The sequence below is a fragment of the Rhyacophila brunnea genome, unplaced genomic scaffold (genome assembly GCF_057557595.1).
Source record: "Rhyacophila brunnea isolate RB1 unplaced genomic scaffold, BYU_Rbru_1.0 scaffold_1, whole genome shotgun sequence".
NCBI classification, from domain to species: Eukaryota; Metazoa; Arthropoda; class Insecta; order Trichoptera; family Rhyacophilidae; genus Rhyacophila; species Rhyacophila brunnea.
In genome coordinates this window covers 12,959,617-12,985,765 of record NW_028232751.1, presented here as the reverse complement: position 1 = coordinate 12,985,765, position 26,149 = coordinate 12,959,617, and the positions used below count along the sequence as shown (strand labels likewise).

At 31.8% G+C, this 26,149-nt stretch overlaps 1 protein-coding gene and 1 long non-coding RNA gene across 2 annotated transcripts; one reads left to right on the top strand and one right to left on the bottom strand.

Annotated features, from left to right (window-relative positions):
• Positions 1 to 1,902: 1,902 nt before the first annotated feature.
• On the top strand, positions 1,903 to 21,438 carry LOC147079480 (uncharacterized). Its single transcript, XM_085941421.1, has 4 exons — positions 1,903 to 2,281; positions 15,813 to 15,993; positions 17,630 to 17,679; positions 20,858 to 21,438. The coding sequence occupies exons 1-4, from the start codon at positions 2,011 to 2,013 to the stop codon at positions 21,301 to 21,303; spliced, it is 948 nt and encodes a 315-aa protein (XP_085797547.1). The 5' UTR covers positions 1,903 to 2,010; the 3' UTR covers positions 21,304 to 21,438.
• LOC147079481 (uncharacterized) lies at positions 11,558 to 12,655 on the bottom strand. Its single transcript, XR_015069724.1, has 2 exons — positions 12,582 to 12,655; positions 11,558 to 12,163 (listed from the first exon to the last, which is right to left on the bottom strand). It is a non-coding gene; the product is annotated as an uncharacterized LOC147079481 (long non-coding RNA).
• Positions 21,439 to 26,149: the final 4,711 nt, after the last annotated feature.

The following is a 26,149-nucleotide window of genomic DNA, read 5'->3' as shown; positions in this document are numbered from 1 at the left end:
ATTGTTACCCCGTACATACTGCCTTTATTCTTAGCGATAAGAAGGGGGCCCCACCAAAGATCCTAGCCTGGGGGCCAGCTTCACGATGTGGGGCCTATGGTATAGGTTAATACATACACTACAATATTAGTCCTTATAATGTTGAATATAGGTAGGTACCTACTGATTAATGACAATTTTATATTATTCTATAGGAATCGTGTTTAACAACTCGAGTTGCACCTTCCGTCATGTTTTATCTTATATAATTAATGATACTTCTTCTTCTACCCTGTCATGTCCTAATATTGGGGCATAGGGCAAGCATTGGCGCCACTTCCCTCGGTCCATCGCCATGCGCCTCCCGCCATGTCAGACCTGCAGCAAATAGGTCGCTTTTGTAGCACCGCTGCAGGGTGAGGGAGAGGCGGCCACGGCGATGGAACCCTTGAGGCTGTGTCACAAGGGTACGAAGTGCCGCACTCTTTGGCGGCATCCAGAATACGTGTCCCAGCCACGTACATCGTCTCTTCGTGATAACTTCAATCACCGAAGGCTGCTGTGCTCACGAACTCGGGTATTTGTAACGCGGTCGTACCAATGTACCCCTAAGATTCGGCGGAGACATCGATTCTCAAAGCTCAAAAGCCGATAATTAATGATACACCATTGGTAATTTAAAATGCTATAATTACGTAGTTTGGTGATGATGGCTTGAAGCTTTTCTTAGTAGTAGGTATGGCGTAATGGCCCTTATGGTGGAGAAGGTCCAAAAGAAATCTTTGAGGATCCTTTGTTTGAAGCTGTGTGGATGCCATCCATGGCTTTATCCGATTGATTTATCTTAAGAACGCTTACACACTGTGTTCAACCAAATCGCTTCCGATATTGGTATATTCCTCCTGCGTGAGAACGAGTTTATGTGAACGATTTATAAATTCTTAGTTTGATAACTTCTTAAATAATTAAATGGCGTAGTTAGCTTTATCGGTATACTGATATGTACTGTATACATTTTGTATTTACTCGTCTATGTATAGGTACTTACTATTTTTTCTAATAGTTGCTGCATCTATTTCTTTATTTTTAAACACTATTTTAATACTATTTCTTTAATTTTTTTAAAAATATTCTGTGCTCGTCTTGAATCTATAATCTGTAAAATTTGTTATATGTAAATTAATTTTTAATTTGAATCTTTATGGTAGGTATGTGGATATGTTGTTTTTTAAGTTTAATTAATTAACAAACTGAGCTATCCCAAATGAGACAGTAATATAAGTTATAAACAGTGACGAGTGGTGGTAGAAGTAACATGCCTGCTGATTATGAGTGGTAGATAAAGTAAGAGTAAATAATAATACAATTCTTGACGGTATACTTTGTTGAGACGAGGTTCTTTCGCCTGCGGCGCTGACAATCCTTGCCCACTTGCTCAATATACATCCGCGTAAGAAGTTCAAAGTTTATTGTTGCATTTATACATCCAACGTACGTACATATGTAAAGAAAAAAATTAAGCATACCGTTTTTTCGAAAAATTATAGAGCGTTCCTGTTCGTGAAATTTTCCATTTCGAGCACTGCCGATATCACTTTGCTTGAAAAACGTAAAAAAATCCGTTGACTTTGGTTAAAAATGAAATTTCCTGAATTCTTCGGTAGGTAAGTGTTTTGGTCAGAAGAGGTACCTAAATAAAAAGGGGTCTCAGAGTTTTTTAAAATTCTCCGTTATTTTTTTTCGTGAAAAACAAAAAACCTGGTACATTTTCAACAGAATATGACAACGCGTTCTAGGTACCGATATGTTTTCCCCAAATACTATCATTATGGAGGCTCTGTGCTATAATTTCACTATGAAAAGATGGCAACATAGATATGAAGCATAGACAAATCGGACGATTTATGTTATCTATGGTTTTGTTTTTTGTTTGTTTATTCGCTTTTTGTATGCATTACGAACGAGAGTTTGTTTTTAGTTTGGTGATATTAAAGCTGTTTGATTAATAAATTGAATAAATACGTGAAGCAAATGGAGTCGCAGAGCGCACACAAGGCTGGTCCTGCAAAGGTGATACCGCCAAAAGAACGGATTCTTCGGGTCAAACAGGAGGAACTAAAAAACGATAATGGCGTTGATAAAGACTTGACCGGCAGCTTTGAAAAACGTGTTTCGGGAAGCGTAAACGCTGTTGTCATGCAAGTGACAGCCATGGAAGCAGGCGATAGAGAGAGCGGCTTTGGCGAGGACACACCTAAAATTGAGAGTTCTTCAATTACGACGCCCAAAGAACCAAAAACAGGTGTCTATTATGATGTTATTTTTCTATAATTTAATCATGATGGATTCGTGTGTAAGGTACCCGCGGTTATCACGGCTGACGACTATAGTCCGACAAGATAAAATGGTACATTACGGTTATACCGGACACGATACGCGAAGCATTTAACAATTTTACAAGTTAAGGGCTTGCGCAGACAGAGCGCGGTCAGGCGGTCTGCGTTCCGCGTTCGGAGTTCGGCGTTCTTTGTACTGTATGGACTTCATACTGTATGGGTACACAGCCGGCGGTCAGACCGCGCCGGTCAATTGGAACGCTGGAGTTCTGGAGTTCTATGCCCGGAATTACAAAGAACGCCGTACCTCCCGTCCAGTCCCGTCATAGATAAGTCCCGTTGCAATAATGTCGTCTGAGAAATTGATTGATTTAGTGAGAGAGAGGAGATTATTGTATGATCTCAGTGACATCAATTATAAAAATCGTCAATTAAAAGGCGAAGCGTGGGTAAAAATCGCCAAGGAAATGGGAACCAGGAATGGTAAGTGAAAAGAATATGTTTTTATTATCACTTTTATTGTTTGTAGGTTATGGATACATGAATGAACAATATCTCGGTATTATTTACCTACAGAGCTGTTTAATGATTAAAATACGAAATAAACTCTTGGTATTATTTACCTACAGAGCTGTTTACTGATTAAAATAAACTCTAGAACTCTAACCTAACTGCATACACTGAAAAAATGCTCCTGCTATTTGTTAGGTTATGGATACATGAATGAACAATATCTCAGTATTATTAACCTACAGAGCTGTTCACTGATTAAAATACGAAATAAACTCTTGGTATTATTTACCTACAGAGCTATTTACTGATTAAAATAAGAAATAAACTCTTGGTATTATTTACCTACAGAGCTGTTTACTGATTAAAATACGAAATAAACTCTTGGTATTATTTACCTACAGAGCTGTTTACTGATTAAAATACGAAATAAACTCTTGGTATTATTTACCTACAGAGCTGTTTACTGATTAAAATACGAAATAAACTCTAACCTAACTGCATACGCTGAAAAAATGCTCCTGCTATTTGTTTATAGGTTATGGATACATGAATGAACAATATCTCGGTATTATTTACCTACAGAGCTGTTTACTGATTAAAATACGAAATAAACTCTTCCCTAACTGCATACGCTGAAGAATTGCTCCTGCTATTTGTTGGTTGAAAAGACGTCAAGGCCTGTGCGTTGTGAGATGAAATATGTTCTTCTTCATTTATATCAAGTTCTCCTTTTACTTTAAGGTAGTTGTGCAAGCAACAAGCAGCCTTGACAATATCAACCACAGTATCTACATCTAATTCAAATGCTCTTAAAAATACCCTCCATTTTTGAACCAAAATACCAAATGTACTCTCTACTATACGTCTTGCACTACTAAGTCTGTGATTATAGTTTTTTACTCTTTCATCACGAATAGCTATATCCGTTCCAAAAGGTCTCATCAAAAATGTTTCCAATTTGAAACCTCCATCTCCAATAAAAACGTGAGGCACTGGTTGTATTCTACCTGGTAATGGTTTTGGCCCAGGAATGTCCCATTGATTGTTAATAAGCTTGCCGTAAAAAGAAGACCTTTGGAAAATTGTGCTGTCACTATCTTTTAGTGGATTGTGTATTTTATCGATTCACCGAAACAATATTATACACATTCGTGTAAATATAAAATATGAACTAGTATAATCTTTTCTTTTGAATAAATTATTCCCTTTAATGGACAGTATTAATTATCTATTTGGTCATATTTTTAGAATACGGTAATATTTATATAGGTATTGATTTTATATACAATAAATTTAAACATGCCACAAAATTATATTTACATCAATCATAATAATTAATTACTTACTATGATATTATTAAAATATATACTTAAATTTTATTTAGATTTACCGACATTGTCATTCACAATTAGGTATATTAATTTATGTTGTGATATTATTAAAATATATACTTAAATTTTATTTAGATTTACCGACATTGTCATTCACAATTAGGTATATTAATTTATGTTGTGAACGTCTTAAATTAATAATTTGTAACCAAAATTTGTACCAAAGATAACTGTATGGCCGCCATTACGTATTAACTGGCATGTTCAACCTGTTACGAAAACTGTACGTCTGTGGCGGCCTAATGGCCTCTTCAGACGCTTGGCTGGGAGTGAGGTCTTGCAGATAATATCGCTTGGCCTTGCTCGTCCCACTCCCTAATGGAGGCTTCTTCATGTTACGGGACAAGCAAGACTGCAGATTCTGCCATTTTTCTTTGCATTCTGAAACTGAAATATAAAATATTATATACCAGTATGAAAACGTAATAGAATTGTATTTTACAGGTATGTGGTGGCATTTAAAACGACATGATACGCATGGGGCTTGAACTTTTTTAGCATTGCCAACCGTCCCTGAAGCTCCAATATATTCCTTTCGGGCATTATATCCCTTCTTGTATATATTTTTCGCCCAATTGCCTTCATTGTGCATACGCTTAGGTGTTCTCTTCTATTGTGACATTGTCGCATATACCTAGCTTGTTCTTCAGAAGTCGTTGGTAGTACTGAAAGAATATTAAAAGTATTAGTCCATGAAATAAAAAGATATCAGTGGCGAAGGCTCCATACTAGGCGATTATTTAAAGCCTACCTTCTAAGAAAAACAATATATCTTCAAGTATTTAATTTATATTAAAATAGGTAAGTAAATAAAAAATATGTATGCAAAATATAAAACAATTAGGAGTCATCCATCGTCAGAATTTAGAATACCGCTTAATTTAGTTGAAATATTATTGAACTATCAGTCATCGTTCGTTCAATAAATTTAGGCATCTATTATATTAACTTATTTCTTAAATTACTTATTACTTGTTTGTAAATTTTATGTAGATCCAATTTCCATAAGTATTATACCTACATTTGTTAAAATTCAATCGTCTCTTATTTCCTCCTTATAATATTACTCACTAAAATGAATTCGAATCTGGAATTATGGCGCCCAGGTTAACTTAATAATTTTGTTCTTAGTTTTCATTCTTTTACCAGTCACTTTATATATTATACGATCGGCTTTTTTATAGTCGGTAGTTTTAAATTCTTTTAAGGTTGATAGATTACGCGTCAAAGTGATAAGTGACACAATTACCTGCGCCCTGTTTTACCGTCGTCTCATGCGAACGGCTGGCAGCCAAGGCGTCAAGTTAGCTTCTTTATTACTATATTCATATTCTCTATCTTACACATTTACTATATTTTGTAACTGTGACATCGAAAATCACAATTACAAAATTCTATACATAACAATATCCAACAAAGAACTAAGAAAGAAATTGAACATACAGGGATTTTGATAAATAGCTTACCATGATGCGTATAATAGTCAGTCAGTCCTTCTTATGGTAGAAGTAGTTGGCAACCGCTGCTTATTTCTTGAACTGTGTTTGAAACGACAAGGCAACTTATCTCACCATTACTCGCGATAGACACTAACTCTTCTGTAACAATTAATAAATCTTGCTCTACAAACTCACACATACAATAACTTGAATAGTAAGACGGTATAAAGATTATCAGATATTTAATTAAGGGGGAAGGTGTTCCATGTCAGCTATTTTCTGGTATTTTCGGAGGTTAAGCCTGAATCTTACGTAAGATTTATAGAAAAACTATTTATATAATTATGAAGCTTATTCATCGGCAAATATTTATGTTAAACATTTGATAACTGCATAAAGTATTTTTATGACGTAAAATAATATTCTTTGGAACCTTGAAATGTAATAATTGATAACGAAGCCATATTTTTGTGACATTAATAGACTGTGTTGATAACCGTTTTTTCCACTAAATATTATGTCAAAACGTTTATTATAGATAGCTTTAATGTTATCAAACATAATGTAGTAAAATATATTCAGTATAATTATAATATTTGCAGTTTCTGTTCCCTCTAAATCTAACGGAATCGACTAGACATTTTGTTATTAAAATATGCTATAATTATAGACATTCCAAATAATCTAAAGCTACGTATCAGAAGGGTTATCATTAATCATTGAATAAATGATGAAACATCTTGTTAATTATAAATTTATAATACTAAATAGTGAAATATTTTAAACGACAATTTCCGTGAAATTTTCGACAAGCTAATCTTCCATTAGAATCGCCTACGAACTGGCGCATGATGTCTAGTATTTATAGCTCGTATTATTTTCACTGTATATGTCCAAAAAAATACGCCAACACACTAGTATTGTACACAAATTTGTTTGTAACACTAAATGCTACAAATTGAGCACAAAAATAGGTTAAATAAACGGATATTCAAGCGTATTATAGCAAACGTAAAATCATTTTGACAGAAGGATCGGAAAGCAAAAAAAATCTGAAGAAATTTGTGTTTGCGTAAATTCTACGTAATGTCATACTAAATCATACATTCTAATTTTTAACACTGTTGCAATCTATTTTGCCTAATATTGCAACATAGCAGTTAGTTTTCTGTCCCTTTCTACAACTATCTCCCTCTTCATTCAAAATAATTATGATTGTAGTAGGTATGTATTTTATAAATTGTGATAGATTTTATTTTATTTCAGTGAAATATATCGGGTCGTCCAGTATTGCCATATCTACTAAAATATTATTGGATTGATATTTTAGTAAATAAGTGAATGAAGTTTTTCACCATTTGTATCTACTATTAGTTTTACTATTTTTATTTAATAAATAATACACATGAGGTTTTACGAATTTCACATTTGTTATTAAACATACTTACATAATTTAGAACACCCCAAACACATCGCGAAGTAAAAATATCTATATTTTTTACTTAGCCAAATTATGAATCTACCTAGGTTAGGTACCTACTGATATTTATATTACAGAAAATTTAACTTTTACTAAATTATGAATTTGCGAGATTATAATAATACAGATGATTTTAAAGAATACTTTCATCAAATAATAACATAATAATGGATGCCTGTACTTACATAATATTTTCCAATGAAATATTTTTTTCTTTTAAATTAACTTTAATTTCGAAAGTTTAGTCTGGCAATACTATGAACGTCATTTATTTCAGCGGGAATGCGAAATTTTCATCCTAGGTTTTTGACATAGGTACCTAACAATATTATCACAATTATTTATATCGATTGTACTTACAAAAAATGCCACGAACTCACTATCCGATGGCTGGAAGTTCCAAAAAAAGACGTAGGAGAAAAGATGGAAATATTAATACATTAAAAACACAAAGGTTTGAAATTATCATTTTATAATTTGACATAATTATACATAGTTGAAAAAACCACATTTCACAGAAAATTTTGGTTCACAATATTTATTTATCTTGCAAAAGGAAGTTTTGCGTATTACTTATTAATACACACAATTAAGTATAATGATCATTTGTACTTATATTATGTTTGTGCCATGTCTTATTCGAAATTAGTGTGTCTGTGACAAAAATTATAATCTGGTACAATAATTAATAGCAGCTATACATTTTGTTTTCTGTTAACTATCTACTAAACTAATATTTTTGAATGTATTATAGTATTGATATATTGCCGAAGACTATGCCTGAGCATGGAAATCCTCAAAGCATACTACCTGAACCAGAATTTCATCCCACATTTGAACACGAACACGAAGAATTTATTATAGAAAATGAAATTGAAGATTCAAGCCCTAAATTCCGTGTAGAAGGCCGTAGAATTATAGACTTTTCATATTTTTTCCAACAACTTCAATTAATTAGCCACCATGATTCTCCATTTAATTGTAATTTATCACATTTAGAAATTTTTGGGGAAAATCGGGATAACTTTAGTAGTACATTTTTTATTCAATGTAAACTTTGTGGTAAAAAATTAAAATTATATACCACTGAAATGAACAAAAACAAAATGAATCTGTGTGACGCATTTGTATCCAGTATAATCAGTATCGGCAGTGGATTTTCAAATCTGGAAGAAATGTGTTCAGCAATTGACGTACCATCGATTACAGCAAGAACATACAGAAAGAGTCAACAGAAGGTGTACGAGTGGTTTGAAGAAACCAAAAATAAGAGTATGGAAAACGCTGCGAAAGAAGAGCGACAACTTGCAATCGAAAATGGTGACGTCGATTCTTCTGGTATTCCCATGATATAAGTTGTTGCAGACGGCTGTTGGTCGAAACGTTCATACAGATGCAATTATTCCGCAGCATCTGGCGCTGCCACGATCATTGGTCAAAGAACCGGAAAGATTTTGTACATGTCAGTGAAAAATAAATATTGCGATTTGTGCGCCAAAGCTAAAAATAAAAATATCCCTGCTCAACAACATAAATGCTTTTTAAATTACACCGGTCCGTCAGCTGGAATGGAATCTACAGCAATATTAGAAGGCTTTAAAGAATCTATTAATACACATGGATTGATTTATTCAAAATTGATTGCTGATGGAGATTCCAGCACATACAAAAAAATTCTTGATTGTCACCCATATCCGAATGTAACTGTCGAGAAAGTTGAATGTAAAAACCATTTAATTAGAAATTATTGTGGCAAAATAGAGGCATTAACCAAAGACACAAGATATCCCTTGAATGTAAGAAAAATCATTGCGTCAAGAAAAAGACGTCTGCGGAAAGCCGTCATAGGTGCAATCAAGTATAGAAAACTACAAGATAGTACTTTCGAAGAAAAGGTTATCGCTTTGAAAAAAGATTTAATTAATGGACCGCACCATGTTTTTGGAGACCATACTTCTTGTCTACCATATTTTTGTACAAATGAACCAAATACAGAGGACATGCTTGATGTAAATTATGTACCAGCATTAAAAGAATGCAGTCTATTTTCTCAATTAATGATATATAATTCTCGTTTGGTGCTAAATTCAAAAAGTTTAATTTATAATTTTTCTACTAATATTTCAGAATCTTTTAATAACATGATTGCAAAATTTGTAGGCGGCAAGAGAATTAACTACTCTCAAAGACAATCGTACATGGGACGATGTGCAGCGGCGGTAATCGCATTTAATACAAATAAGTTACATTGCACAATTCAAAAACAAGTTTATAAAAATAGCCCAAAAGCCTTCATAAATCGCTTAGAATCAAGAAGGTTGAAAATAAATAAAAAAAAAATAGGAAAACCTTGGCGAAAACCAATACATTCTGTTCCTTTATCTAATCCAGATTATGGAGAGAGTTGCCAAAAACCTGATATGGACAAAAATCAATATCAATTGTTAAAAGAAACTTTTTTGAAAAAACTCAAACTGACAAACTATGAGAGGAGGGATATAGAAAGACGCACTGTATTACAATCTGAATGTGCAGAATGGCTAGAAAGGCGACGAAACCTTCTTACTGCCTCTGTTTTTGGAAAGGTGTGTAAGCGGCGAGAAAATACAAAATTTGGGCCTTTGGTAAAACGTTTATTATATAGCCAATCATTAGCCAACGTGAAAGCGGTAAAATATGGTAAAGAAAATGAATCAATAGCTTTACAACAGCTTAGTGTACAAGAACGAATTAAGATTGAGAGATGTGGATTGTTTATCGATGATGTGTATGATTTTATCGGTGCAACGCCAGATGGCATCAGCGATGATGATACAATTATTGAAATAAAATGTCCTTTCTCAGCTGCTGGAATAAGTGCAGATGAAGCTATTGTACAGAAAACAAATAAATTTTGGAAAGTAGATAAAGACAGGAATATGGTAATAGATAAAAATCACGATTGGTACTTCCAGATTCAGGGGCAGCTTCATATTACTAAGAAAGATGTCTGTTTATTTGGAGTTTGGACGGGACATAATTTTCCTGTTAAAATAGAATTAATCAAAAAAGACGAGACATTTTGGATTGAAAAGATTGAAAAAAAGATATATCACTTTTATATGAATTGTCTACTGCCAGAAATAGTAGATCCCAGAACCAGTAGATCTATGAATATTAGAGAACCAGAAAGGCTGACTTTCTAAATTTTTATTTTAAATTTTATTATGCTTAATATATTTTCAACAAGTCTATATTAATCACTATTTTATAGTTCATCAAGATATATCTAATTTACTAATATAGTTTACTGTTACTAGACACCCACAACGAGTGTAATTTTATGAAATTCAAAATAATATGTATACTTACATCTAAATAATGATACCTAAAGATCTTGCTGGCGATTCCACTGTGCCATATTTTGTATAAGCATTCGTCTCTGCAGCCGTGGAGTTTGGTCCCGTGTAAAAATTACATTTTGTTCTCAAGGTCAAAAACCAAATTGGTTGTGCCAATGGCTTATAACCATTCCTCATAAATTATTATAACTGATATCACCTCATAACTGATCAGTGCCATGCACGAGTTAACTCGCGGGATCTTTTAAACGTCATAACTTCTGAATGAACTGTTTGTGTATATTTTCTTAACAATATTTATCATTTTAGTGTGAAAAAATTCACGTTAAACATGTTGATTTGGTAAATTTTCACAAATATTTATCATTCTATTCTTATTTCATATTTTTTAAGGGATTCATTTTATTCCAAAAATAACTGACCTACAAGTACCCACCTGGTAAAAATTGGATTTGGATTGGATGGAATTTCCTAGTAGATTTTCCAACTAAACAACATGACGCTTTCTATATATTATTTACTGTTAGTTTTGAAATTATTGTATTTGAAATAAATAATGTATCAATAATACACATAGAAATCAATAGATATATAAAATAGATATCACAGTTTAAAAATCAGAAAGATCAATGCATATTACCATTGTTTATGTTACAATATAAAACAACATTTATCATTGAACGTAGGTACCAAGAAAAATAGACTTCATTAAAATGTGTCAATATAGTATATACCCGATATAATTATATAAATTATTATATTGTTAATTACTCTGTGGGGTCCATATATACTGCTTCAATAGTAATTTAATTTTGTACTTGATTTACTTATTATATGTACAAATGTAATATACTTACCTACTTATTAGGATATATCTTGGTGAATTTTAAAATAAGAGGAAATTAAATGGAGGTCATCGTGTCTAACTATATGTCAGCCGTTGTTAAGTCTTATATAAATATTTATACATTATTAAATTGTTTTTCTGTTTTTTATTGATGTAAAGACATGGCATGTATTCAAAGTAATAACAAATTAGCTGTGTACTATTTATTTAACTTATATTAAAACCCCAAGATTGATTTCGTCTTACGACATATTTTATTCTTCTAAGTTTTACTATGACATTGTAATATGAACCATGGATATAGTATAGTACTTAAAAAAATCAAAACTGGTAATATATTATTTCAATATTTAATTGTCAATTTTCATTTGAAGTCAGCATTTAATTACTGGTATAACACATAATTATTAACTGATATCTACAACTTCAGATGGACAAATTAATTGATATATCATATTATCAGTTTTCATTTCCTTTCAACAATGTATTCATTCTAGCAGCTATTTTAAATATCTTACTAGTTTTTATGTCATGGCACCTTACAAAGGCTCCGAGCAACCGTATACTGAGCTTCGAGAACAGATGTTTACGACGGATACTGGGTGTGCGGTAATTTTAGAAGTAACGGGAGATAAAAGAACGCACCAAATAGCCTCCCATCACGCTGAGAGTGAATACGCAACTTTGTACCTGGCCCGGCCACGTGCTGCGAGTGCCTGAAGAGAATCCCAATCTGGTTTGCCTGTTCTTCAAGCCAACCGGATTCCGGCGTCCTGGATGGCCACTAAATACTATCTATATAGCATATCTGGCGGAGTTACGGGCTGCTAGTATGACCTGGAACGATGCAAAAAACTAGAGTGACAGAGATTCTTGGAGGCGCCGCATTGTATCCATATGCTGCAACTAAGATGCGGATATAGCCGAAGAGAAGAAGTAATATACAGTATCTAGAAAACTTAAAGCCTTTGAAATGTGTGTGTATAGATACATGCACCTTTCATTGGTGTTGGAAAGACAATTTTTCTAATATCAAAGTGATATTGAGACTGAAAAAGACAAGACTTGGAGAGTAAGCTCTACCAAATGACATACCTAATATGATACAAGTAACTGATATGCACAATTATATTATATTTTATATTACGAATCAAAATAGCAACTTTTATATCATTAGGTATCGATAATAAATTTAGTGCAAAAATGTTTTTATAAAATTGTTTTATTTTTTAAACATTAGTCACTTTATATTTACCTTGTGTAATTGTACTATTAAATCTATAAAATGGGTGTATATGCTTGATGGTCGACGTCATAAATCACGCCATGCTCGAATCGTACGCCGAAAGTTGGATTTATTTCATTATTAATTAAAAGATTTATTTCATTCCATCTTATTCATATGAAACCGTCGACAAGCAAAGATCTCGGTAAACATTTTCTCCATCTGCAAAAAACATAACATAGGAACTGTTAATAGTGTGATTTTTAATCTTTTATAGTTGGCGACTGTTTGAAGAGTGGTAATTAAAACGGATTAGTGATAATACAAAGCATCAAAAAAGATTGATTAACTAAAATAAAGTAATCAGGTAGGTAACATGTTTAATAACAACTAGAACGCCTTAGATTATATCAAACAAATATATATGAAATCACAGGTTTTATATAATTCTGGAATGAATGTAACTAACCTCAAAAAAAGGATTGTATTACGTCGGAATTATGAAACATTGAAAGCATGTATAGACTAAGAAAACAATAAATAAACACTTGAATAATATATGCAAAACACACAGAATACTACGATAGTAATAAATAACATAATATTGTACTTACAGATAGTGTTTCTTATTCCTGATATAAAACACAATTGTTTTAGGTACCTTGCAATTTGTAAACATAATATTTGACACTTTTGACAGCAGAGAGATTTTTGTATTAGTCTATGGCCAAAAATACGGATTTATTTGGCCGGCTAATAAAAAGATTTTAATAAAGCAAGAACATTTTAAATATGCGACAAATAAATAAAAGTATATATAATATAGTTGTTAAAAAAATCTGTGTACATTATAAAATATATTTAATATTATAAATACATATATTTTTTAAATTTATGTTATAATTTGTAAACGACGAAGCACGTCAGCTAATACGCATAGTAAATGTTTAAACTTCGGTAATCAAATTCGAATGTGACAGAAAGAGAAAGAATAACTTTTTAATCATATTAGCATGCGTAAAAGAGATGTAACATAATATCACTTTCACTTTAAAAATCATACCTAGTATTCAATGTCATAGTTCAACTTTAAATGAAAAAACAGAAACTCTAGGTAAGCATGTGTGCCCTTAAGTAGGTAAAATTACCTAAAAATAATCTAGGTGTACTTGAATATTATTATTGACAAAACTTACATGGTAGTACTTGATAAAAACGAAATAAAGATAGAAAATGAAGCCACGTGATGACAATCAATGTCAAATTTACATTTTGAGGTTAACTTATTGATTTACTACTTATAATTACTAATGTTTTGCCAACCTCAATAAGTTAACCTCTAAATGTAAATTTGACATTGATTGTCAAACACTAGTAATATCAATTTAACTCACCAGATCCATCAGAATTATTAATCCTCCGGGATTCACTTTAATGCCAATTCCATGATACGGTTTGCTCTTCCACTCATTTTCGGTATTTTATTTTATATTATATAGACGCCAGTAAGCTCCACAATATCAATACTTCGTCTTCAGAAGAGGAGCTGTCAAACGACATTTTGCAACAACGTTCAGAATTATTAATCCTCCGGGATTCACTTTAATGCCAATTCCATGATACGGTTTGCTCTTCCACTCATTTTCGGTATTTTATTTTATATTATATAGACGCCAGTAAGCTCCACAATATCAATACTTCGTCTTCAGAAGAGGAGCTGTCAAACGACATTTTGCAACAACGTTCAGAATTATTAATCCTCAGGGATTCACTTTAATGCCAATTCCATGATACGGTTTGCTCTTCCACTCATTTTCGGTATTTTATTTTATATTATATAGACGCCAGTAAGCTCCACAATATCAATACTCGTCTTCAGAAGAGGAGCTGTCAAACGACATTTTGCAACAACGTTTGTATACGAATGGAACGCATATTGTTGACCGCCACCTGTCTGCTGTCCCTGAACGCTAGCGGTCAGCGGTAGGTTGAATGCAGAACTCCGACCTCTCTCTGTCTGCGCAAGCCCTAAAAAAAAACATAGCTGTGATTAGCAACCATTTTTCCCACATACCTGCGAGTATTAAAAAGCTTGAAACTCAAGGTTTGCCATTGACTGAATCTGTTCAGTTAATGAATAAAATCCGCTAAATGAACTCCACATTGCCAGAGGTATTCCCGCGTAAACTTAGAGAAAGGTTTAAAAACATTTTGAACAATATTCCACACAGGCTTTGTACCTTTGTGAAATTCTGAAACTTTTGCCAGAAACAAGTGCTAAATAACATAGCATAGCTAACATAGCACCCAAATTCAAATACTGCCCAGTTACCTCAGTGGATGTGGAACGGTCCTTTTCCACTTATAAAAATATTTTATGTGATCGAAGACACAATCTTACTATCGAACATTTGGAAAAGTACCTGATTGTTAACGTTTACAAGAGTAACAAAATGTTAAATAATTGTTAATTAATAAAAATTATCGTCAATTTGATTTTGAAATAAAAAATTAGTATCTTTTTATTATTTAATATTGCATATTTTGACATTTTTTGACACTTTTCATGCATATTTTAAGCTTTTTATGTTGCATATAATCCGGTCTCTAATGATTACTAATACTTAACATGAAGGGTAAACAAATAAAAGTAAATGCTTATCATGATAGTATAACATATATTATGCATAAATCGATTCAAGCATAATCGTATAAATTGAGTTGTTAAACATATAATATATGTTATTTTCATTAATAATCTGCGTCTGATGTGTATTTACTAACGAGACTCTTGAATTCGAAGTTGAATTCGAAATTCGAATTATTCGGTCACTAGTGCATAGATTTAATGTCGACAAATTCATTTTTCGTGACTAAGAAGATAAAAGACAGCCTACTTTTTACCTATGCATGCAATGTTGAAATTGGCATTTCTTCACGCATGAATAAAATTCGTACAGAAATACATTGTATTTCAATTATCTGTGCTCCGCACAGGATAACAGCACATAAAGAAATCTATTGGGATAAGCATTTTTTCTAATCACAAATTTAACTATGATGTTGACTTAGTCAACCTATGCACTTGGCTACGTTTATACTCACAATGAATGCATGAACTCTCTAAAATATTGACTTTACAAAATAATAAAAATATAATTTGGCTTATTTTTGATACTTAGTGGTAAAGTTCTTTACCTTTTTGTCACACACATAAACCGTTTTATTAACTCGGTTTATTAAAATACATATTAATTTCAGACTGCGTTCATGAATCTCTCATGGATGGCCTTCTGGTGGAAGGTGGAGGCCGAATTAGGGAAGAAGTCACCTCCGAAAACGAAGAAGGAGAAAAAACCTCTGGCGAAGTAGAAACCTCCGGGGATGAAGAGACCTCCGGCGAAGTAGAAACCTCCGGCGTAGAAGACGCCTCCGGCGAAGGGTACCTTTTCTTTTATTACATTAGTGTGTATTTCAATCAAAGGTATTGAAGAAAACTTTCGCTAGATGGGAGTCTAAATATAAATAAAACTGGAGCAGGACTAGCTGATATTCATTTTGCATTGTAGATTAGTTTGTAGCAAATTTAATTATTTTTGCACACATCTGTCACAAGCATTTCAACCAAATTCAGATTCACTGAAACAGTCATTATTATTCTTATCAGTGGCGGCCGGTAATTTTTTGGATTGTAATTTTTGAGGGTGCGCTCGAAACCTACCTTATTGAAAAATGAAATCAATTCGGCGTTATTTTTGATTTGACAAAACGTTATTGACATTTGGGAAATTACCTGTATATTTTATATTTTTAATAAAACATGTTGCGAGTTACTTAAATCTTTATTGGATTAGTTTTAAGAAACGAATGCATCTCTTATAGTAGATAAATACCTCTTACTTTTAATATAAGCCATCGTATTCTATATAAGTACATTATCTTTAGCAATTTGTACACTGCATGAATAATGATTATTATTAATCTGAACTTTGTGAAATAGTATTAAGATTTATTAGCTTATCATTAGAATTCATGAATTAATAATTTTCTATACTTATTATAAATAACCCACATCATTTCGCGTTTAGTCAACACACAGGATAATGAAATATTAATTTTTCCAGAAATGCGGTAGGTACCAAAATTATTTTTATCTACACTGATTTAATTTGCAGTACACATAAATCAAAATATCTTACCGACATTCTAATATATTTCTTACCCATTTTAAATTTAGAAAATAATGAATTTTATTGTATTTAGTTTAACAGGCATTTTACATACGAGATTGCTAAATATTATACTAAACATAATTTGAGCGTGAACAGTAAGTCGCAGCGTCTATAATAACATTAATAACAAACCATAATTCAAATCTGTAATTGCTCTCTACTCAGAACAATATGATGTCATTTTACCCGGTCGGCGCACGATATTCTGGAACTTACGCATGGCAAAAACTATTAGCACGGTTTAAGTTGTTTTTTAATGGCTTTAGTTCATACTAAGCTTTGGGTTCATTTTAAGTAAACAAAATATATTGCCGGGGCGCAAACGATTACAGTGAGGATGACGTATACGGTATATAGTGCCTGTATTATCGCTGATTGGGAATGTGGGCACATCGGTTTATGGTTTGCATTACAATAAGTGAGCGATAATATTAAAAACCTATGAAGAAAAAATATGATTTACGATGTTGAACGATGTTTCATAGCGATGCAAGCAGTGCAGTGCACTTGTATAATGTTAGACCAGCCGCCGCTGATTCTTATATATCATTATAAACATAAATTATTATTACATATGCTCAATTCACGAAGTTGCCGGATCCCCGTAGTTTTTATTTATGTTATGGCTCTTGTTCTGGTGGGAGCGATGGACGTCTTCTTTCAAGGGCAGACAAATGCATTTTTTCCAAATATAAAGTGGCACACAGAAGTAACTAAATTCATTCCTCTGTCAGTTTCACCTAATAGAATCTACTATTTGCTTCTGTGGCGAATTGCACATCCTCTGGGTGTGTTCCTATGTGTTGACTATTGATGATGTTTTCATAATACCGTTTTTTTTTTTAGAGCCGAAGGGACAAGTGATGACGAAACGGGAATCCAAGCACCAACAGATGGTAGATAATATAACACCTAATTTATTGTTTTTTTTTTTAATAAAATTGATGCATAAATCAATTATTTGCCATATCGACTACCTCATGGAATAACACACTAACTCTAAATTATCAATTTTTCAGGAGAAAATAAAACCATTCAAAAAAATGTGTAGCAAAGGCAGTTTATTGTATGCAAATATTATTTAAATTATAATTTATATCTCTAAATAGCGAATCATTTAAACAGACAATCAACTTTCGCAAGTCATTAATTTAGGAAATAACACTCTAAATGTGTTTTTCCACGTTATGTTTGACTACTAAAATATTACATCTAGATTTGGTGTGATTTTACCCGTTTATATTTTTTATAGTGAATATAATAATTATTATCTATACTTGGTGTGTTTTTTCACGTAATTATTTTTTTTTTCATACAAAAAAATACCACGTAACTTATATATATATTTGTTTTGTATTTTTTTCCATGCTTATTCTAAACAATAATCTTAAATATCTCGACTTAGTGTGATTGTTCTTTTGAATTTTTACGAGGAATGACACACTATGTGCTCTTGGTGTTTTTTTCTCGATGAATTTTTATACGGAATATGAGATTTTTTAATTAAACAATATTTTATCGCAATAAACTGTATTTTAACCATTCAGCCAGTTTCAGGTAATTGTTTTACATAACATAATTATAGTAAGATAAATTGGAAAAGGTTCTTAATGAATATTTCACTAAATATAATATTTTATGTAAATTATGTTTGCCTTGCAGCACTGTCAAGTATATTGGTACATACATAGATAAAAATTATAAACGTTATATAAATAAATCTTCTTTTATATTAAGTGTGGGACAACTATCAACTCACATACAACTGTATTCTTAAAATTAGATTAAAAATTTTACTTATATGACTTATATCTAATACATATTCATTGCTATGATACAAATTACAATGATAACGCTAGTACGTAGCCTAACTCTTATTATTGATGAAAAATATTAGCCTAAAGTTTTAAATTTTGATAAGAGTTTAATCCTTGCTTAGTGATTCCAATAACTAATTATTTTATTATGAAGCTAAAAATTCTACAATGTTATATTAATAATCAAAGTGACCTAAGTGATTACATTTTTTTTTAAAACTAAAAACTAAGCTATACATTATTACCTCGGTTAATTCGCCCGCTCATTCAAGGTTATAGAATTTGAAAGATAGCATAATACAATTAAAATTATTTACTCTTGTGAATTTTCTTCTGATCCCACACAATCAACTGTTAAGTTTTTGTAAAAATAATGATAATTATTAGGTATTGCACCAGCTGTACAAAGACTCATTAAATATTATTTATGTAAGGGTTTACTTATGGGGATCGGTTTTGTGTAGGCTTTTTTCAGTGTTTTGTTTTGAAAAGTGTTAACTGGCCGCCTTTTAGTTTTTCGGATATACTTCATATTAATAGTTTGATATGTACTATCATAATCATACCGTAATTTCAAGAGTCCACAATAATATCCAACGGGAATGTGGATATCTTTTACCTTGTTCCAACATACGTTGTTTTTATCTTGATCGAACGACCAATTTCTTTAATATAAACTTATAAACCATATGTGGGATTCTTTTTTAGGAAACATATTAATATGTTCAATTACACTATTTTTTGTTGCTTCATTGAGTGCATGAGGACGGTTGTTGTGCCTGCCTTGATTATCCAATAGCAATTCTGACTCTTTCAAAAGCACTCACCACTTAGTTTCGTTTTTTTGTAATAAAATTCTTTTGACTATCGTATTTATCATAAAAGTATAATAAAAATAATTATCAATAAATATGCAAAAATAGACAAGTATTACGTACTTATCACAAGTTGTCATTGAATCGAAACAAGAAGAATAATTAATGTAGGTTGTAAATAATTAGAAACTAAAGGTGCAAATATGCATTTATACGATGGTTACGATAGGAAGTTAGTAAGTTATGATAGGAAGACGTTATAGATTATAGTATATATGAGACACAGAATAATATAAACATTGAAAATCCTGTAGAGGCCAATAGTACCGACAGAATATTTACGGTTGAATCATTTATAATTATAACCTATAAATGTGTTGTCTGAAGTAGGAGATTATTAAAGCTACATAATATTATTTACCTTTATTGTTCCCATCCTTTATTTTATTTGCCTCGAGCTAATTGTAATATTCGCCGAGATCTATTTGGAGATATATTAACTAAAAATGATATTAATATTATTGTCAGCTGCCGAGAGTTGAAGATGAAAGTTTAATTAGTGTCATATTCCATGGTGAAATCATATCTAAATGATACACTAAAATGATTTGTGTAGAGAGCATGCATATTTTTCCGAGTAATATCACACCAACTCGGTATAGTGTCATATTCAGTGTCCATAAAAAATAATAACAATAACTTGTGATAACAACTACAGATGGATTATTATTCCATGTTATTTAAGATATTACAAAAAATGTTATAAAATCATAACTCTACTTACGAGTATTATTTTAAACAGTATTTTTGGTGTTTTCGAGAAAAAAATCCAAGAAAAAGTGGCTGGTGTGCTATTTTTTTTCTATGCAACAATGGCTCAACAAACATAAAACACACTATTTTGAGTTGGTGTGTTATTCCATGAGGTAGTTGATATCAGTAAGTAAGACAAATTCAAAAGTACATTACGTATTCAAGATTTTGCTACATGCATATTAATAGTAAATTATTTGGTTCATTACAAATTGAGAATTAAAAAATAATGTTCACAATTTGACAATCTCTTTTTTATTTTCATTTAGATGAAACCAAATCACCCAAGGATATATCGTCACTGTTCTGGCAGAAGACACTAATTCGAAAAAATGACATATTGAATTATTTATACCAAAATGTTCCTTATTTCAAACTTTACCGTCTGGAAACCTTCTTAATAAATAAACCGTGTTTATTTTAAAGTCATCCTTCTAACGATTATTCAATAAACTCACATGATAGACCATTTCAAACATTTTAACAACTTCAAAGTCAAATTACTCAAAACTAGTATTCTCCAGTTAATGTGTTCTGCCAGAACAGGGACGATATACGATATGACAGATAAAAAGAAAATTGAAAAAAACTTGGTTTTCCATTAATCCCTTTCGACTTTAATTTTCAAGGCTATCTCGCAGACTTAAATAGAAAGAAGCTGGAAGAACTTTTTATGCTTACAATATTGGAGGCTTTAAAAGCTGAAGTCCTCCAGAATCTGAAAACGATGCAGGAGAACTTCCGAAATTCTCTAAAGCAACTGATGGATTTGACAAAACAAATCAACGACCTGGATGCTATCATAATCTCGGTGTTGAGCGACAATACATTGCCGCCTATGAAACTGACACACTCTGTCGGCCTGCAGGTTGGAGATTCTTTCACTAATACCCCAAAGCCTCCTGCTGCAAGCGCAACGATGAATGTGATGACAGGAAGGCCGCTGAACATATTACAGAATTCCGTCCCTGATAATCGCAAACCGGCAGCTGAAAAAAGGCCAGCCATGGTGATCGATCTGACCAGCGATGAACCGCCTACCAAACAACCGAAAATGAGGACATTACAAGAATAACCCACCCCCCATTAGGCCGCTCAATCGAACCGAGATTGTCCCGAAGATAGTGCAACCTGCCAACCAGATAGGAGACATCCCGATGAACCAGCCCGAGTTCTTTCAACAGCATTAATACAATATCGGTATCAATACGACAATAATCGGCCCACGTAAAATAGCTCCGGCCGGCATGAATCAGCAGCTACGAGTCATTCTCTACCGATATGACAGCACAACCGTTGAGCATGCATCATCCCGCTCCCTTACCTCAAACACCGGTTGCTGAGTCCTCATGAATCAATTTCGTGCTACTGTCATAACTTAAATTGAACGTAGTTATGCAGAATGTACCCAGTCCACAATAATGTCGAGCTAAGATAACGGCACTTTAGCAACAACATGATATTAAAAATGTATGTAAAATGTGAAATTATGAATACTATTTTATTTCAAGAATAATTTTTATGCAGCTTGGGTATTTTCAGCAGAACGTAGAGAAAACCTTCTCGTATCTGATCCATATCATATCTCATTTTTTGTGTGGACTGGCTACTTTCTGCATAACTATGTCCAATTAAAAGTCTGACTTCTGGTTTATTTTGTTCATTGTGACGTTTTAGGGTGAAGGTATATCTAAGTTGACCAAATAACTTGCTTTTGCGTGAAACTGGTTGGTCTGTGTTGAATTTTAAGTTTACTTGTGTTGGCTGAAATGTGCAAGCGTTTGCAGAGACTTTTCATTCCGTAATTTACCACGAAATTGATATAAGATATGTAATTTAGCATGTAATTGATGTATGTTACTTAACGGCACACATGCGCCACGTATGTCAAAATGGAGATTTTATGGTATTTTCAGAGCATAACCCTGGACATACCTTAAACGTTGTAGATAATCTTTTTATATAATTTTGAAGCCTTATCCTTTATATTTATTTTAAACATTTGATGACTGCATAAAGTATTTTTATAACATAAAATGTATGTTTTATCACAATTGAGTGGTCAAAGACAAATAGCTTATAATCAGTATCTTTAGAATTATTTTCAACTGTGTTAATCGTGTCCATTTTTTGAATAATAAAATGCCTAATTCTTGTCAAATTTTGGATCAGAGAGATTAAAAAATATAATTTTTTATTGTAAATATTTCACTATAAAATGTTAACATTAATTTTACTAATGGTTTTGTAAATGCGTTTAAAAATTATAAATCTAAAAAATCTTAACACCACTGCGCATGGATGTACTGAAATATGACTATATTCTAAAGAATACTATTTTATGTAATAAAAATACTTAATGCAGTCATCAAATGTTTAAAATCAATATAAAGTATAATAAGGCTTCAAAATTATATAAATAGATTATCTACAACGTTTAAGGAATGTCCAGGGTTTTGGCCTGAAAATACCATAAAACCTCCATTTTGACCTACGTTGGGCATGTGGGCCCTTAATATTATTATTTATTTTTCATTCATGCCCATGTGTGTATATAAAAATGTTTATTATGGTGCTGGTATACAAACTGCATTGCAAATTTTTTGTTTTTTGTTTATTACAGAATGATTAATCTGCATTTCCATTACCATGTGCTATTAATTGTTTATTGCTTTAAAAAATGAGAATCACAGATATGTGATATTGTATTTTTTTACGTGTTTTACCCTTTATGGGATTCATCGTTAATTCAATAATAAACGGGAACGTCTGGATGTTAAACTGTAAAATTTCATTGTATATTGTTAAGTTCATTTGAACTAAATTAAAAATAAACACATTTACTTAAAAAATCAATGCTTAACATTGAAATGAGCATTTGGTTAATATTTTCAAACACCATTACCTTAGAACATGCTATTTTGAGTTGTTTCGCAAACTTTTCCTGTGATGGAACACTTAGCAAATCCTAAAATTTTAACGGAACACGTTGCTTATTGCTTATTTTGGCGCACATGGGCCGATAATATTAATATTACCAAGTTATTGCTTCCGCTTATTTCTTTATATTATTATCTTACAATTAAGAATGCTGCGTATTCATTTTTAAATAAGTTTATTATAAGCACTCTGCTAAGCATGTTTTTATTGTTACAATTAGATTATATTTGTTTCTCATGCCCTGTATGTACCTATATAAAAATGTTTTGTATGGTCTAGATCAGGGGGGGGGCAAACTTTTTGGATGGAGGGCCAAATTCAAGAATTAAAAATGAGCGGCAGGCCGCAAGTAAAATACCATTTTTAGATATACACTATTTATTATGACGAAAAATAAACATTACAAAAAATTAATGAGAAGAATGAAACTGATGTACCTTTTTTAACATTTTTTTAAATTCAGGTGTTAATTTTGTAGTTGATATTCTCAAAGCTGCTTCTAAATGGGCATCAATATCTATTGAAATCGATATTCAACGTAGAAAATAGTGGTTACATAGTGTGAGACGAGACGCAAGGAAGACGTACTGAGATAATACATTTACGAAACAAGAAATTCTTCAAATTTTAATCTATTGTCAATATTTTTTAAAAAATATGTAAAAAAAAGTTATTCGTAATCAGAAGTACAATTAATGATGGCGGGCCGCAAAAAAATACCCGGCGGGCCACGCGGGCCGCAGTTTGCCCCCCCTGGTCTATATATATCTATTGCATTGCGATTTTCTTTTTTAGTTTATTACAGAATGATTAATCTGTATTTGCATTATGATCATTACTTTTGTTTATTGCTTTAAAAAATGATAATGATATTGTATTTTTTTAAGTGACAAAAATAGTGTTAAGATAATATAATAAAATGTCGAAATGTTTATTTTGCTTTTCTTAAGGGCGGACATGCTTAGCGTAGGTCAAAATGGATCTTTTATTGTATTTTCAAAGCATGATCCTGGACATTCCTTAAACGTTGTAAATAATCTATTTATATAATATTGAAGCCTTATTATCCTTTATATTTATTTTAAACATTTGATGACTACATAAAGTATTTTTATTACATAAAATAGTATTCTTTTAAACCTCTCGCTCTAATGTTTTAGAATATAGTCATATTTCAGTACATAAATGTGCAGTGGTGTTAAAATTTTTTACATTTATTAATTTTTAAACGCAGAGATTATCAATATAATTTTGTATCGTAAATATTTCACTGTCGACAATGTCGACATAAATTATACTGATGGTGTTATAAATGCGTTTAAAAATTAATGAACTTAAAAAAACTTAACACCACTGCACAGTTATGTACTGAAATATTACTATATTCTAAAACATTAGAACGAGAGGTTTAAAAGAATACTATTTTATGTAATAAAAATACTTTATGCAGTCATCAAATGTTTAAAATAAATATAAAGGATAATAAGGCTTCAAAATTATATAAATAGATTATCTACAACGTTTAAGGAATGTCCAGGATTGTGCTTTGAAAATGCAATAAAAGTTCTATTTTGATCTACGCTGAGCATGTCCCCCCTTAATACGAATGGTCCCAAAGATTATTAGTCAGTCTTATTTCGTATTTGCCATAGGCAGAAATATTTTATTCAGCAGTTCCAAAAACTGATATAAATATATAGTATTGTAGTATATTAATAATTATTATTATCACTTAGAGCCGGGCCACACCGGGCAACTCTAGACTCGAGACCAGTCGCGAGACCAGACTGATTCTTATTATTGACTGCCTCTCTGGTCGCCCGAGGAGACCAGTTGCGCGACTGGTCTCGAGACCAGAGTCGCCCGGTGTGCCCCGGCTCTTAGTGCACAACCAAAAGACTTAGATGCCTATATTATAAATAAAGCCAAAATCCAATGTCAAGCCTGGCATACTGGTCATAGTTTAGGTCACAATTTCAATTTTTTAATAAAAAATATTTTTTGAAAAAAACCGTGTTTATTTATTTCTTTCAATTAAAAATATATTTTTTTAAGGTAAGATTTATTTATTTATAAACAGTGCATGCATCTTAAAAGAAAATTTATTTAAAATATAAACAAATCAGTATGACATACCTACCTACATCAATTTATAGAAGTTACTGAATCCCAAAGGAAATACTTAATTATTACGAATAGTAAATAGTAACACTTCAAAATGTTGATTCCATCCGACAGATATTTTCAATTATTTAATAATTAATTAATATTTTTTTGGATTAGGATGAAACTGGTTATATGTGTAAGATGTACTAATAAAATAGTAATTAAACATTTTGAACTGTTAGTCATTTTTAATATCATTCCATCAAGATTTAACAGTGAAAAATTACTAATAAGTTATTTCAGGGTCAGTTTGGTTTTATTTATAATTTTAATAGAATTTCCATGCAATAAAAGGTTTTTGAAGTTATACTTCTTTAGGCGCGTTTGGGAAAACAGATACAAGTGCATTTTCAGCGTGTGACAAAGTTGCGCGCGTAAGTGTAACGCATTAATTTGGCATGGGACGGAAGTTTTGCCCGCTGATGCGACATAATTTATTTTGCGCGGCGACGTTTGGGTGTTCTAAATACTGGAGGTTTGTAATTTTCAGCTGTGGCATGGGCTGGTTGGGTAAAGACTGAATGTTGCAACTTTTATTATGATTATTCATTTTTCATTTCGGTCTCAAGCGTACATGCGCATAGTCGTTCTATACCTACAACCAAGTAAACATAACCAATATTGTGTCATAATAAAAATGTGTATTTATAAACAAATTTCTGGAGACTAACATTCTACAATGTTAATTTATATTCATAAAACTTTATTTATATTGGGGTGTATATTGATTTTTCATTGTAAAGGTTGTGTATCAAGATTTGAGGCCATATTTATGAGTAAAATTATATATCAATAAATAAATAAATTTTGTGAAT

What these genes read in the sequence shown, in the direction of transcription:
- LOC147079480 (XM_085941421.1), top strand. Translation starts at nt 2,011, where the DNA reads ATGGAGTCGCAGAGCGCACACAAGGCTGGTCCTGCAAAGGTGATACCG. An exon ending in GCCCAAAGAACCAAAAACAG is followed by an intron (nt 2,282 to 15,812) that starts GTGTCTATTATG and finishes TATTAATTTCAG; the next exon opens with ACTGCGTTCATGAATCTCTC. An exon ending in AATCCAAGCACCAACAGATG is followed by an intron (nt 17,680 to 20,857) that starts GTAGATAATATA and finishes TTAATTTTCAAG; the next exon opens with GCTATCTCGCAGACTTAAAT.